Raw genomic sequence first — 16,760 nt, forward strand, 5'->3', positions numbered from 1 at the left:
AGATGTAAGAAAACAGTATAAAGGCAACTATGGGGAATAATCTTAAATCCTCTTGAAGCATTTTAATACTAGTAACACTGTCAACTGTTACCTACAGACCCTGAAAAAGCCATATGCATGTGCACAAGTCTATACAGCACCTTTGCACACTGCTGCTGCAGTCAGCTCTTGCCTTCTTGCCCAACAACTAGTAAAACTGCTTAAATACAATACTCTCCAACTCCATTATGGAGCCTTTGCCCTGTCACTTTAGTCTGGAAAACAATCAGTGAGGTAATACAGGAGGAGATAGAGGTATCAACCACACTATAACTTTTTCAGATGAAAAACACACTGTTGTAATAATAACCCAACATTTCTGAATTAAGTCTTAGAAGAATCAGTTCAATTCCATCCAAAAAACAAAAGGCCTTGCATACAATAAAAAAATAATTAAAAATTCAAACTAGCACCAAGCAGCAAACAGCACATGTTTCAGATGGGTATACAGGGTGAGAATGATTGAAGGCTAAGTGGCAGAGAGAATGCAAACAGAGCAATTATTAATTTTTTTATCAAAATTTTATACACTTCCTGCATTATATAACTTCAGAACCACAGTTCCATCACAAGGAAGAAGCTCCAATTGCCCCACTTCTCTCTACCCTTACCTATATCTTGAAGGTCTCTACTCCTGCCACCTATTACACTTGTGGGACCTCTTGGGATTTACTGCTATTTTTCGCTACTTGAAGAAGCTCAGAGGGGTCAGAATCACTAGACTTACACAAGAAGTGAGGAATGCACGGTCAGGAGCAGAAGAAAATCAGCATAAGCCCACCTCTTTGAAATGGCAGTCTGATTTCATTGCCTGTTGACCCAGTGTTTTACTGCTTAGGCAAAATTGCAGCTGGCTTCCTCTATGCATCTTCAATTCTTCTACTTGTTTGGCCTGGTAGCCACTCAGGATTAATTACCTTTCATACTTACTTGAAAGAGAAATAATCACTCACATTCATCATGATTTAAGAGTTTTTCAGGTATTTCTGCTACCACAAACTAGCTTTCACGTGGGGGACCTCATGGCCCTACATACCCAAAATACAACTCTGTGCTTCCATACAAGAAAACCTCAACACAACAAAAGTACCTCCAAAAGACTGAAACATGACAGTGTACAAAGGGAGGAAAAGTGAATACTTTCAAATTCAGACAAACTACCTTTCAGTGCAGGCACATAGTTTTCTGTCTTCTTTAAAATTTCTTGATAGGTAGCTATTGCATTTTCATATTTGCCCAGAATCTGCTCAAGTGCTGCAGCTCTGTAAATGCTGTACACGAGCTCTGGGTTCAGTTCACTTGCTTTCCTGAAGGATTTCAGAGCTGTGGAGTAGCTACCTCTGTTCATGTAAGCCTCCCCTAGAGACTCCCAGCAGTTGGAATCCTTTGGATCAGCCCTGATAGCTGCCTGCAAACTGAAGATACCAAGACATACATTTATTTAAATGAAATATGATACAATTTAACATAAATTATTTACTTCCATTGTATATGCTCAGGACACTAATTCTGCATTATATACTCTTCAGGACACAAATGCACAATTACACAGAACTTTTAAACACAGCAGAGTAGCTTTTTCATCTTCAGAGGGAATTATACAATTTTAGGAATTGTATCTTACCCTGGCTATTCAGTGCTATAGCAGCTTGTCTGTGCCTGTCACCAGGCCTATTAGTACAAAACACTGCTATGTTAACAAGATTACATTCTGTGAATTCTAGAACTGAAGATAATTGAAGAGAGACACAGTTTGCTCAGACCCATTTCCCACTGTTAAGTACAAGCTGTAATTACCTAACTATCCTGAAAACTCACTATGAGCAAAGACCACTTCATTGGGATTTGTAGAAAAGGATTTAAACCAACCACCAGTTTTCTTACTCAACCACTGCTTTTGACGGCTGACCAGTTCTCAAGTAGTAAAGTCCACGATGAAGCCAGGCCCATTTTGCTGTACCAGGTCTTGCTTTTTCAGTTACTTCATTCAGGATTGACAGAGCAGTGTCCTAGCAAAGCACCAAATTCCAAGTTATTACATAAAAACCATTAAAAATATATTCTTATGACTTTTTATGCTTTCCTCAAAGCAGTGAGGTGGAGGATGGAAAAAAGAACTTACACAAGCTCAATAAAGAAAACCCACAACTTTCTCTTTATGTTCCCTACTGAAAAATTCCTTCATCTATATTACACGTGATGACTCTAATGTTATACTTGGTTCTCCTACCCTTCTCCCCAGATAAATTTAATTTGGAATTGGAACATAAAATTGAAGCAAGTCCAACTAAAAAAGCTGCTAAGCACTGACAGAACATTTGTTTTCTGATCTTAAATATAGAGGACAATTGAAGTGATTCTTTGCAGAGGAAGATTAATAGAACAACAACAAAACAGCAGTAATCTGACATTCTGAATGTACAATACCATGTCTCCAAGTTCCACGCTTAAGTTGACAGCTGCTGCTCCAGATTCTTCATCTGTCTCATCCAGTTCAAAAGCCTTTTTATAGCAACCACGAGCTCTAGTTTTGTCTCCAGCAATGTCTCTGTAGTAGTTACCTAGATAACAAAAGGCACTTCCCATGTAGCTGTCCAATTTTGCAGCCTATAAGGAAATAAGAACACAACATCAGACAGCATTCTGAAGGATTATACTCATAGACAGGTTCAGTGATAACTACTTGTTCAGCCTCTGCTTATGATATTTTTAAGTCCCTTCTGTGATATATCTGAGCTGTCAAACTTTAAAATTGCACAGATTACCTGAGCTTTAATCAGGTAATCAGATCTGGAAAATCTGCTACAAATCTCATGACATAAAGCATTTTGTACATAAAGTACTAAAATAGTTGTCCTAGGAGAAACTAAATCTTTATAACTTTATAATATTTATAATTATAATATAATTATAAGTTATAATTATAACTTTATAATCTTTATAAATCTTTCTCATAATTTTCATGTTCTACTCTGTTTCAATTATTATGTTCATACTCTTACCATATTACACCACAATTAAAACTCCAGCCATTTCTAAAGTTTCAGTTCCTTCTTAGATGCAATTGGCAGATTTGCTTATAGCTAAGAAACTTAAAGCCTCCAAGCAGTAGGAAACAGCTTTATCAATAACAATAAAGATTGCATAAAACAGTTTAGAACCAAAAGAACTGTTCAACAGCATTTGCCACTACACTCTGCTGTTATTGAAGTACAAACAGTAGCAATGATTTGAGTCCCTGATACCTATCATGAAGTTACATGGTAAGTTTACAGTGCCTTGAGTTTTGCTTTGTTTACTTCCAAGTTACTAAATACAGATGTCAAACTTAATCTTTTGGCTTCATTTTATGATCTATACTCAGAGAAAAAGCCACAATTACTAAAACCCCAAGGTCAGGAAAAGCATATGAATTATGGGGCTTCATCAACTTACATTCTTGGACAGACAGTGAAACACTAACACCATTCTCAACTTTTTTCCATCAAGTTTTTTCAACTTGAATTCTGCTCTCCCTATTTCAAAAGGACTTCAAAGACATATGCTGATCTCTAGAGGCCTCCACTTTCCAGCCCTGAAGCAGAAAATATTGAGGGAATCACCATTAAATTTTGCCACTTCAACGGCCTAAAGAATTAGTAGAAAAGAGGAAAACAAAAGCAGGGAGACTCAAGGTAACTGCACAGCTCCCTGCAATGCCTTTTTACACAGCAAGCTCTGGAGGTTCATACATTGTAACAAGGAGAATATTCAAGTCTCTCATTCCAGTCAATGTATTTTTCATATTTGGCTTCTGATGTCGGGAAACACTAATTCTACATTAACAGTTAAAGCAGTCCAGCAGTCCTTACCTTCAAGAACTGAGTGAGTGCTTTTCCTTTGTCTTTTTTTGTCTCATCACTCATGAACCAGTATGTGAGCCCCAGGTACTGATGATACTCTGCAGTTCCAGCCTTTCTTTCAATAGCATTTAGAAAACTAAACAAGATGAACACAGGTCAGGTCAGACAAATCTCAAAAGCTGCAAAACACTATATTCTACTCTCCCATAACACTTCCCTGTTAGAAGAAAGAAAACAAAAGTCTACCTTTTTTCTGCTTGTTCATAGTTCTTTTGGGAATAATGGATGACACCCTCTAGAGCATGGGCCTCAGCCAGATCAGGGTGGGACAACAGAAGCTCTTGTGAAATCTGCAAAAGGATGTAATTTTTCCCTAGTTACTTCCTATATAAAACCAAGCATTGTACTTAGCTCACAGGAATGACAAAGAAGTAACTAACCTTTGAAGCCTGATCCATTAAACCTTTGTTTAGATAAGCCTGACCCCTGAGAGCTAAAACCACTGGATCACTGCTTCCATCTACAATCTAGAAAACAAAGTAATAAACACAATTAATATTCTCGCCTGACATTAAGAAGTCAAAATTGTCAAAAGCAGACAGACTGCATGAAGATAAAGACAAGAAAGCATTAAGAGCTTTTCTCTATTACCCTGAGAAGATTTAGAATAATTCTGATGAAGATCAAGTGTAAGATTGTAGAGATCAAGGACAAAGGTATAGAAATATGAAGAACAACAACAAGGAATGAAACTGTGTGACAAAACAACTTCTGCTAAAACTTAATCATTCAGTTTTAAAGTAATATGTTCTTCTTCATGACTAATGACAAGTGAGTGATGGACATGGGAGGCAGGATTATAACATTAATTCAAATTAAGATGAGTAACAGCACAGAACTAGCAAAAAACCAGTACCAGTGAGCAAGACCAGACAAAGTCAAAAATGACAGCTTCTAAAATTAGAATTGCAAATGAAAAAGAGCTCAAGCAAAGCCTGAAAAAGCAGGGATGGAAGAAATGTTTGAATTACATGACAGCTGGTCTAAACCACAAAGCTGAAAGGCGACCAGGGTAGAAATATGCAGCTTAAGTACAGAAAGATAAGATTTTTTAATACTTCAAAACATTTTAGTCAATAAAAATACCTGCTCAAGTGCTTTAATGGCTTCTTCTGCAGCATTAGCATCAGCTATTTTAATCAAAGCCTCTGCTTTCAACTGAAGAGCAAGGGTCTTCCACCGAAAATTAGGACCCTCAGTAGTTCCAAGAGCCTGAAGAGCTGTTGACAAGAAGAACCTTTCATCAAGTTAACCGAGAAAAGTATGGAGAGCAGCATTCTTCCAAATATTTTATAATCATCTTAATTACAATTTTTCTGTCTAATAGAACACCATTCAGACTGCTCTCCTTCATATATAAGAAACTGTCCTGTAAAATTTCTATTCATTCAAGCTTAAAAATTAAGTTATTTCTAGGAGGTCATTTCAGATGCATGGATACTGATTGCTTTCTTGCTGCTGGCCTTATATACTGAAGTGCTACCATTTTTCTCATTGGAACTCTAAAGAAACAATGACCTTTCAATAGTCAAGTTGTTCTGCACAATTATTTACTCACTAATTTTTTACTTGCTCTCATATGCTGCATCTTTTAATCCATTTGATCAACCTTATTTGATTAGTCTATTAACTAAGACTAGTCTAGTTAGCTATTAGTCTATTAGACTAGACTATTTACTTCTATTCTTATTTCCTTTTTCACATGCGGTGGATAGTAACCAAAACTACACACAGATTATGCTGCTGACGTTCTAAAGCCACTGTGTGTTGAAGGTATGTTTCACTAACCATTCCCTTCTCTGGAAATGCTACTATTTGACTTGCCTGCAAAGCATAGCAGAGGAAATAAACAGTCCTATTTTTTCATACCAAATGAGGACCTTCTGCACTCTTCAATGAGAATGTAGGGTAACTTTGCTCTTCCCACAACTCTATCACTCTGCATTTAGGCAATTCCTAAGTTGGTATCTCACAATTCCTTAATGCTATGTTTCCTTGTCTTGTTTTACACTCCCTGCTATTAACTGTAATCATAGACAAGTTGTTAGATCAAGTTGCTGAAACGAAGGGTCATGGTATAAAGTTACCCTGAGCTCTTTCACATTGAACAAAGATGTGAAAAAAATTACCTCGCATTGAACAAAGATGGGGAAAAAAATTAGCTAATTTTCATTCTTTCTCCAGTAAATTTCTTCTTTGCCTATTTTGTTGAGCTTTCTTTTTTGCTCCTTTGAATCTCCCTTGCCAGCAAGTACTTTCCCTTGATTTCCCATGATTGTTTGGCCAGATCTGTATACTTCTACTTCTTCAAGTCTTTCTTGAGCAGCTTTTCACTGCATTTGTCCCTGCCACAAAAGAAGTTCACTCTAGCTTCCCTTTCGTTTATAACCACCAGAGAGTGGCTCTGTTCAGTTGACATATGCATCACTAAATCGCAATAATTGCCCTCACTGTCAGCTAGAACAGAACAGTGAGTTTCTTCAGATGCAGCTGTACTATGCATCATTTCTGCATTCTACATTAACCTGATTAAATTTATTTTTTTTTCAGGTTGAAACATGATGTCTACCAGGCTAAATATTTGTGACACCTACCCTTGTGGTTTCAGGCAATCTGTTGCTTGCCAGCATTGGTCAGCCACCAGCAGAAGCAGCACACCCGGACATGTGTAAACCTTCTAGATAATTAACCATCAGACAGCTTTCTGGCTCCACTTAACCAAATATTTATTCTGTTCCTGAGACTAAGCAGTTTAAGGTGCTTTTCAGCTGTCATAAACCAAGAGTGGTAGCACAAGCCTGAGACTGCAAAATGCAAGGGACTGTGACTTTGTATCTAACTCAGACCTACCACACAAAGGCCACAATAGTAGGACTACATAAAGCACCATAGGTCTGCAGCTGTTCTTTCAATTATCAGGCAGTTACCTTGATTGCAGGACAGGACAGCATTCCTGTGTTCATGGATTTTCATCTGTGCCTCTGCTAGATAATGCCATGCTGCTGGACACTGGTTAGTCTTCTCCAAACCTAGAAAGAGTTTAAAAAAGACACTTTAAAAAGTTGCTTAGGGTTGCAAAGACACTGAAGCTAGTAGATACTTTATTTCCATATAATGCCAGCAAAAACATACTTCCTTTTCTGATATGTAACTACTAAGTAATACCTGGAAGCCTCAACACCTAAGACGCAAACGCATGGCTCATTGAAACAAGCATTATTTCCAAACTCTCTATATTTACACATTATACCAAGAGTCTTCTCTTTGCATTCTCTCCGCTGTAAGTCAAGTCTATGTGTAAAAGTAAAAACAGAAAAACAACTTAATACTAAATTAAAATAAAATACTATCTTTTGTCAAAACATACAATGGCCATTTAAGCCAGAAGAATTCTTTTTCCAAGGAACACTTTTTCCTCTTCATGTGCTCTCAGGAACATGAAACTTTTATTTCATATTTCAGTCAAGATGTTGTTTCACTATAGAATATTCCAAAATTCCATTTCAGAAACCATGTTATTCTAAACCTAGAAGAATAGATGCAGGACATCACAGCACAGTCAGACTGACTCATGAATGCCTACATCCCAATTATTAACTCAGTTTTCACTATAAGCTGCCACAGTAGCACAGTGAGAGTGGGCAGTCTCATTTTCCCATTAGTAAACTTATGAGTACTTCAGAAAGAGCTTTGCCATTTGAATACAAGCAAGGTAATTTACAGATGAGTAAGCCAAGTCTTCAGCAAATAAGGTTAATGTAAAACAACAGCTAAAATGAAAACAACTCTTACAATATTTCTCTCTAGATACTCAATATAATTCTTTACTCAGTATAAGTCTTAAAGAGGTTTTAAAATGATGTAACTTCAGAGAAGTCATCTTTGTTCAGGTAGAGCAATGCAGTGACTCTACTAGAGAAGTTGCATAACAATTTATTTCATAAATTCCACATTCCTTCATTTAGTGCTATTGCTCCATTTAGTGTTTCATATAGTTATTTCCCCAATAACAGTAGATTAAAAATAGTTTACCTTAAAACACTACAGAGCTGGCTATGATACAAATGAAAGGCTTCAGAAATGTTGTATTTAAAGCTACATTTTAAAAAATCTCAACACAAGCAGACAAAGTGCTCAGCATTGTTTTAAAATCTAGCTGGTCTTAGAATTCACAAACTACTATGCAAGTATAAGATTCCCTAACTTTTCAACATAAACTAAAGCTGGTGCTCAAGTTACAGACTACTTACATCTCATATTACACATTTACCTTCAGTAAGTCTCTTCACAGCCTCTTTGTATTTATTTTCTTTGAGGCATTTTATACCAAAACCGATGATGCCTGGACCACTGTTTGCATCCATCTCCAAAAGCCTAGTGAAACAGTGCAGGGCCTCTTCTGACAAAGTACCTGGTTTCAGAAAAAAACATGTTTTGTGGGGTTTTAGGTTAAATAAACAACAGCAACAGCTTAGCTTATCTGTGTAAATGATCATTATCCTTCAAGTTCAAACTGATTTTCCAAAAGCACTACACACTTATTATCCTCTATCCCATAAAAAAACCCAAACCCAAGAAGTAATCTAAATATTCATTACTGTGAAATAAAATAAACTGTCAGTCTGCAACCCAAATAACCACTTCTGCTAAATCACTCTAGGTATACTTCCTTTATTAATAAACATTAATTCCATCATATGCTTTTTATGTAAGTTCAGCCGAATGTCCACATGTTATAATCTACCACAATAAATCAAAATAATTTCCTTCCAGAAGAGACACTGTGTACCTACCAATTTGCTGTGATAAACTTGCTGAAACTACCTTGCTGTGAAACCATATAATTTAATGTGTTAGAGCTTAATTTTAACTGATGCCACTAACTTTTGATGTTTGTGTTTTGCTGTGATGGTAGACTTGGCAATGTTTACAGGAACCTTGTGACTCGTCGCAACAACCTTGGAACTATTATTTTCTTAAAGAAATTATTGTTTCATGTAGCATAACAGTTGCTTTCATCTGCATTTGCTAAAGGTGACTTTACAATGTATCTGGATTAAGAAGCCTACAAGAAGTGCAGGACGTGAAGGATCAAAACATCCTCAAATCTTAACAAATAGCCTTAAACATAAGCAGCATCCTTCCCCCTCCAAGTAGCTTGTAGGACGGTGAGACGTTGCCAGTGTTAGTATACAAGAACTGCACTAACCTTTTCCTTTGAAAATTAGCTTCTGCCTGTTTCTCCAAAATCTAAAGCATTTTCAAACACCTTACAAATTGAGAGTCCAGCTCTCATTTTCAAAACAAAGCAAAAAAATCTCACTTGCTTTATTTTGCTACATTATTCAATTTCTTCAAAACAGGAAAAGTTCTGACTTATTTCTAGAGGGGTTTTTTTTTCTGATTTGGATTCCTTGCTTTAAAAAGAAATAAAATCAACTTCTGACACCTGAAACAATAAAATGAGAAGCTAAAATCTAATAATTACCTCTAAAAATGATGAGAAAGTGTCAACACTACTGCAATGTTGTTTAGTAAATGACTCAAAATAGTAATGCGTAGTTTCGGATCTCTGTATTTCTGAACACACCATGTTTTGGTTTTTTCCCCTCAAAGATTATCCTTTTCTACTCAGAATACATATCCTGTATACTCAGAATACATATTTAAAGATCGGTTTATTCCCTATTCAGTTTATTCCCAAGGCATACTTTCTAACAGACTTTCACAAATGTTTGGGGTCTTTTTTTTTTTGGGTTTTTTTTTGGTTTTTTGGGGTTTTTCTTTGAGGAAAGAGAATCTGTGCCAAGAAAAATCTAAGCGTAGGCCATCATGAACCTCAGAACACTGGCTAACACCCTTTCATTTTTTCTTAAAAGGTCAAGAAGCTAATCTTCATTTATCTGGAGAGTCTGCTTTTCAAGTAAGGCATTTTTTCTTTGAGACTTCAAAGAGTTGGCCTTAACTCACAGGATGTTTTTGTCACTTACAGTCACTACTCAGTTACAGGGCTAGGAAATTATCAAGTCCAAACACTTTATTTCCAGAAACATAACATAGAAGTAAAGAGCGTACTTGTACACTCTTTGTGAAAGGTAAAAACTTGTAAATAGATTGTCGCAAAACCAACTATCTAAAAAATTTAAGCCCCAGAAATGCCTAAATCCATCCTACTCACCTGACTGAACAAAGTGCAAGCAAAGTACTTCCAAAGGGTAACTCATAGTAGGGTACAAAGCCATCATATCATGACATGCCTTTTCCAACCTAGCTAGTTCATGAGGAAACTTGAAAGGAAAAAAAAGTAAACAGTTATTTCTTTGATCTCAGATGTGAAGTAGTATACCTATTTTCTTACTAGAAAGACACTTTAACATAACCTTACTTTTGACAAGCACTGTATGAAGTCTTTGTATAGATTTTGGTGGTCTTCACCAGGAACCGTGTCAGCAGAGTGCAGGGCATGTTCAAAGGCAGTCAAAAGCTGAAATAACAAAAAATCAGGAGTGCTAAAAAAACTAATCTAGGAAAATGCTATCTTCATATAATAGAATATTTCAATTGGAAGGAAATATAACAACCATCTAGTCCACATACCTCAGTACTTCAGATCTGACCAAAAACTAAAGCACGTTATTAAGGTCATTGACCAAATGCCTCCTGAACACTGATAGATTTGGGGTGTGAACGGCGTGAACTGACTTTCTAGGAAGTCTGCTTCAATGTTTGACCACCCTTCTTGTAAAGAAATTCTGCCACATGTTAAGTTTCTGTGAACCAGTCTCACACATTCTATCACTAGATGCCAGAAAGAATAGCTCAGCACCTCCCTCTCCACTTTCCCTGTTGAGGAAGCTGCAGGCAGTAGAGGGCACCCCTTAGTCTCCTCCAAACTAGGAAAACCCAAAGTTATCATCTGCTCCTTAGAGGACATGCTTTCCAGCCCTTCCATAATAAAGTGGATAGTTACATGTTATTACCTAGATCCTACTCATTAAGCTTATATTAGTGCTATGAACGGAATAAGTCATGTAGCAAGTTCCTTATCATGAAGCAGCACTCAGCATCTAAAGCATCTGAATTGTCTAGTAGAAGATGAAGCAATAATATGCTGCCACATAATGTAAGATAGTACAAGAAAGGTAAAAGTTTTAAGAACATACATTCTTCTTCAAACCTAATCCCAAGGCAAAGAAAGAAATTAGGTTACTATCCTGTAAGGTTAGCTCTCAGCCCTCCACTCCACTCTGGTCTAGAAGTCTAGTCTTTTTTTTCCTGACTCTTTACATATTGGGAAATATAGGCACTAGAGTGCAGGCTTACAAAGAGGCATCCTAAATAAAAAGTTGTACACAGAGTATCACTAGAGAAATACTGAAATGTGTTTCCTTCAGGTCCACATCCTTCCAAGTTCGTGTGCTTTGCTTAAAACTGCAGTAAACTGTAGATTTGCATGTGAAACCTATTCCTGATGTTTATACCATTTAAAAAATATTTTCAAGTAATTTTTTTCTTTCTGAAAAAGAAGGCAGTACCACCTGCAGCACATGTTTGTTACGCTACAAAAGCCTTTGCCTTCTCAAAAGTAGAGATCCAGATTCAATTTTCTGCCATCTGAAATTACTTCAATTTGTATTTTCTCCTTTCTGAAATACTGCTATCAAGCAGACTGGAGATGAGAAATTTCTATCTTCCAAGAAAAGATAAATCAAATAAAACAAAATTAATTTTGTCCACAGAGAACATAGGATGAGTATAATTCATGATAATTCTGTTTGGTTTCAATCACTGTTGCCACTTTCCTAAGAAATTGAAGCTTAACATCCAGAGGAGAGAATCTGAATCAAAACAATCCTATGTAGATAAAGGATAGGTACAAGGAAATGGAAAAACCTCACAAGTCCATCTCTTCCAAGATGAATGAAAGCAGGAGGAAGTTTGTTGTTTCAAAGACAACTGTATTGTGGCAGAGCTATTCTAGTGGGAGGCTAAGTGGGGTGGGTTCTATGAGAAGCTGCTAGAAACTTCCCCCATGTCCAACAGTCAATGCCAGCTGGCTTCAAGACAGACATGCTGTTGGCTGAGATCAAGAGCATCAACAACACTGGTAGTGGCTCTGGGATAATAGATTCAAGAAGGGGAAGAAACCAGTGCAACTGCAATCACTGGCAGAGAGAGGAGTCAGAGTATGTGAGAGCAAAAAAAGGACCCGTGTGGGAGCAGTCTGTTACTGAAGGACTAAACCTTGTGGAACAAACCATGCTAGAACAATTTGTGAAGAATTTAGGTAACTCATTACACCTAACTCAACTCAGGCTGCTACACAGTTGCCGTTTTTGTCAAAAAACTGTCCAGCCTCTCCTCAGAAGATGAGTACCTCTGAACATTGAGAAAGTCAACTCAGACAAACAGGCTTCAACTACTAGTTTCTCTGTATGTATATATGCACCTAGCTGAACAAGAAGTGAGAAACGTTACCAACTGCCCAGTCTTATTATCCTGGTTCCTTGTACTGTCTTTCAGTAACTGGATCATCTTCTTCCAAAGCTGATGAAGCTCTGTCTTTTCTGCACCTTCCTCCTGTTTCATCCTTATTAGCTTCTGCCAAGTTTCAGCCACCTGTCAACAGGAACAAATGACCCATGCTGTTACTCTTTGAAGAGCTGAAAGTCTGATATAAGCAGCCAGCTTGTCACCAAAATTCGCTGAAAACTGGGTAAATAAACTCCTTAACACCAATGTAGCTTTAAGAAGATAGCATTTACAGGGTAAGGGATGCACGGGGAACTGCTCCACCTAGAGCGCATTCTGATCCTCTGCAAGTGCGTTTCTTGCACACAGTCACCACACACATATTATAAGTGCTTATTACCATAAAACCCGCCCCTGGTTCAGTCTTTTTATGCTCTTGTTTAGGCTGCGGCTGCATTCAGAAGCCAGATGTCCTTCCACTACCTTTCTTCTGTCCTCGCCCAGAAAGCAGATCTGCACACCCTGTTTCTTTGCCAAAAGTGCACACTCATGATACCTCTTTGGTATCAAACTCCATCACTCTAGGGCAGACAAAAAAATAACATTTAAAGTAACCCAGATTTACCTGCTTTCTGATTAAATAAATAGCAAGTCCCAAAGCATTGTGTGGGACCTCTCTGCCTTCCAAGGTACAGTAAGTAAGGTAGAGAACATCAAGAGTATATGGATTCTCTGGTTCCCAGAGGAAATCAACAGTAAAAGTAGACCTAAAGATCTAAAGCACTATGAACAGAAAGAGAACAAAAGCAGCAGTCCACACTGAAAGTCCAGTGTGGAAAAGCCAGCAGAACTGAAAAGAAAAAATAGGACCCTGAGGAGTAACTTAAGTTTCTTATTCCACATAGACTAAGTATGCCTTTGTATGCTAAACTATTGGCATTAAATTTAGTTTAAGAAGCTGGTATACAATCAAGCTTTGGAGCTAATTAATAGGGTTCGGCCCCACACTCTGTGCTATGTAAAATTTTTCATGTTCCATTGCTGGAGGAAAGGTGGGAAGATGACATGGAGTACAGTCATGCACCACCATATAAGAAAAGAGCCTTTTCAAAGAGCAAACAAAAAGTGAACAGCGTACCTCCAAAATACACATTTTGTAACAATATTATAGAGATCACAGGAAACATTACTGCTGAACCACACAGGCATTTAACAACTCCACCTTGTGGTACTGACCGGTGTCACAATGATTTCTGCAAAGCTTGTGTTGCTCTGAAAAGGCTTTTTGTGTCCTTATCATCATGCTGGGAATGCAGTACATAAGACACATGCAATCGTGTTCAGATTGTGTACATTTCTCACTTTGCTATCTAAAAAGAAGCTTGAGTAACAGCCTTGGATCACCCCACCAGTGAACAGCTCATCAGACACCCTGCACTGGCCAAGCCAGGCAAAGGACACCTGACTCACACATATTGTGTGTAAAAGTGCATTTGATCCCGTTTTTGACTTCTAGAAATACAACAGAAGAATGATATTCTGCCCTTTCAGTCTCACTACTAATAGTCTTTTCCAGTTTAATGGATTGCATACAAGTCTCACTCAGTGGAAAAGAAAGAATACAGTTAAAATCAGTTCTTCTTGGTAGTGGTCCACAAGATCTTAAGTGGTCTGTGGCCTGTATGAATGGGGATTCCTTCATGAGTAGTTAGATCAAACAGAAGATTATTGTTAGAAGAAAGAAAGTGCTTTGACCTACCTCTAAATATTTCTTTTCTTGATGGTATAGTTCCACAAGCTTGTTACATACGTCACACCATTTCTGCTTGTCGCCACTAGAAAGGAGGAAGAAAATCCCCTCAAAACAAGCTAAGTTTTCATATACTAGTGTAATGTTTTTCAAATTCTGACAAATAATTTTCAATTAAGTTCAGCTGTCCAGCTAATATTTAGAATAAATACTACAAATCGCCCTAGAAGTTTTAATCATTGCTGCTCCGAATAAAAAGAAAAAAAAATACTTTCATGGACTTTTTGATCAGTTTTCAAAATAAGAGAACAACAAAACACTCCAGTGACAGCTGAGTTAGATTTGTTTAGAACTGTACCTCTATGAATTGCATGACACATATTCTGTGATCTTATAGCAGTGGAAAATGAGGCTTCTTACTATGCAGGAAATGAACTATCAGACAGAAATGCTTCAAGCCAGTGAGTTTAGAGAGGAATAAGATAACATGGAATGCCCCAAACTACCAGTCTCAAGTACAAGTTAACTAAGAGAGTTTTTGCTCTAACAAAAAGGACAGGAAAAGGAAACCTTACCTAAGCAGAGAAAACCTCAGCAAAAGGGCTGAACCACTGATGTGAGAAGGCTTTAAAAACCCAAAGTCTATACTGCATATCACCAATGGCATTCACTGAACTAGAAATCTTAAGAATGAATTTATGGCTTTCGATACCCTTTACCTTTCATAGAGTTCCAAAAGTTTTTGGTAAACATCTGCTAAGTCTCCTTTGACATCTATTTGGTTGGGTTTCTCATACAAATTTGCTAATCCCTTAAGAAAAAAACCAAAAAAAGTAAAGGAAGTAAGATTTGATGACAATGCTTATGTTTTATGTGAATGCTACCTGTTCTGCATACAAAAAATATTCCACTGCCTTCAATTGACTCAGTGTTAAGGCAGTAATCACTGTGCAGAATTCTGTACAGCCCACTCAATCTACTTATATTAAGTGAAAAGCTTCGTTTACTTTTTTAAGCAATACCAACAATACTTTGAAACTTGTATATATTGCAGGATCTTGTCTGCACAAATGACAGTAGAAAAGTTCACTAGGCCATATGATTATATATTTATATTTTTATATGTATAAAATATATAATAATATATATATATATACACCCAAGAATTGTATCAAGAAAGCCAGAATCTAATTGCAAAAGTGAGGAAACACACACTGCATTCAGGCCCCAACAGTTCAATTTTAAAACAGCACTTACACTGAACATACTAAGAATCTTATTATCTTAGAAAAGTATTGATTATTGATACCAGCAACAGACTCAACATGAAATACTTCATGAATCAATGAATAACAAAATTGTAGGCTGTAAATCTATATTACAATAGGCTGTAATGCACACACTACACAGCTATTTTAAAGGTACACTTTTGCTTTCAACAACATTCATTAACAATCCACTTGATGCCAAAAGCTGGAAAAATACATTACAAGATAAAACATTTTCTCACTGCAAGAGAATAACTGTTAAGTGTTTCCTGAGCAACAAGAATAGAAGTTTTTACATGGACAAATTTACTGCCTTTGTTTCAATTTGTCTTTTCCCAGCACGTCTCACAGCTGTGTAGTCTACACAAAAAATACGAACTCAAACATATTGAAAATAAAGTTCACTATGGTTTTACATTGGACACGCTCTAATAGGAACCTCATCTACTTCAAAGCTTCTGTGGAACTTAAGGGCCTCAAGAAAACAAGATGCAAGTCTTCACTCTGCTTTATTCCTACACATAACTCCATAGTGATACTTTTGAGGGAAATAAAAAGTGGACATTCACATACCTGCCATGCCAGTAACTGGTTTGGTTCAAGTTCAATTGCCTTTTTGTATGCTCCTTTGGCCTGATCAGGCTGCTCTAGCTCAGCAGCTGCCAGGCCAATGAATACCCAAGCATTGTAGTTATTTTTTTCTTGCTTCAAGACTGCCTAAAAATACACAATTTTAAATAAAACTGGTGAAAGAAATGTAACTTACAGATCCATGTACTGAGTTTTATCACTACAGTTTGATGGATTATTTTATATGGCAATATTAATACTTAAGTAATTTTAAGGAAGATGCTGAGATTAATAACTTCAGCTTCTTATAGCAGAGGATGCTTCATACTTGAAGTGTTGAGCTAGCAACTTGTATCTGCATCTCAGCAATTAAAGCACTCCTATGAGGTCTGGATTAGAAATGGATTTTCATCTCTGTCATGCTAGACTTAAGATTCTTTCGCCACATATAAGAAAATTCTAAAGGAAGGGGAATAAAAGCTTACATGTGGGAAACTAACACAAATAATTAAATTAAATCTGAAAATCCATCTCAACTATCACATCAATAAGGTACTCCACACTCTGCACCATTATAAATTTGTGGAGGTATGGGGAAAAAAAAATCATGCAAAAAGCCCCAAACTTACCTTCCAAGTATAAAATTAATTACCTTGCAATGTTTTAAGGCCTCCTTATACTCTTTATTTCTTATTGCGTCTCTAGCACTCTTTAATGCTGCCTTCACCTCCTTATTTGACATTGTGGCTGCTAAACAAA

General features: G+C 36.9%; 1 protein-coding gene across 3 annotated transcripts in view; it reads right to left on the reverse strand.

Annotated features, from left to right (window-relative positions):
* SKIC3 (SKI3 subunit of superkiller complex) overlaps window positions 1–16,760 on the reverse strand; it is a 45,987-nt gene that overhangs the window by 27,897 nt on the left and 1,330 nt on the right. For 2 of the 3 annotated variants that reach the window (XM_023944679.2, XM_023944682.2), the window contains 16 exons: window positions 16,654–16,751; window positions 16,005–16,148; window positions 14,883–14,974; window positions 14,173–14,248; window positions 12,420–12,560; window positions 10,327–10,425; window positions 10,120–10,228; window positions 8,212–8,352; window positions 6,869–6,970; window positions 5,028–5,161; window positions 4,322–4,408; window positions 4,128–4,231; window positions 3,891–4,017; window positions 2,467–2,646; window positions 1,924–2,048; window positions 1,201–1,454 (listed from right to left, as the gene is read on the reverse strand). In XM_023944679.2, coding sequence (XP_023800447.2) covers window positions 1,201–1,454; window positions 1,924–2,048; window positions 2,467–2,646; window positions 3,891–4,017; window positions 4,128–4,231; window positions 4,322–4,408; window positions 5,028–5,161; window positions 6,869–6,970; window positions 8,212–8,352; window positions 10,120–10,228; window positions 10,327–10,425; window positions 12,420–12,560; window positions 14,173–14,248; window positions 14,883–14,974; window positions 16,005–16,148; window positions 16,654–16,751 — 2,013 coding nt within the window. The remainder of the gene's footprint in view (window positions 1–1,200; window positions 1,455–1,923; window positions 2,049–2,466; window positions 2,647–3,890; window positions 4,018–4,127; window positions 4,232–4,321; window positions 4,409–5,027; window positions 5,162–6,868; window positions 6,971–8,211; window positions 8,353–10,119; window positions 10,229–10,326; window positions 10,426–12,419; window positions 12,561–14,172; window positions 14,249–14,882; window positions 14,975–16,004; window positions 16,149–16,653; window positions 16,752–16,760) is intronic. The other variant, XM_023944680.2, reaches the window with a different exon arrangement.

This window comes from Cyanistes caeruleus, chromosome Z (assembly GCF_971803275.1).
Source record: "Cyanistes caeruleus chromosome Z, bCyaCae1.hap1.1, whole genome shotgun sequence".
In the NCBI taxonomy this organism is placed as follows: domain Eukaryota; kingdom Metazoa; phylum Chordata; class Aves; order Passeriformes; family Paridae; genus Cyanistes; species Cyanistes caeruleus.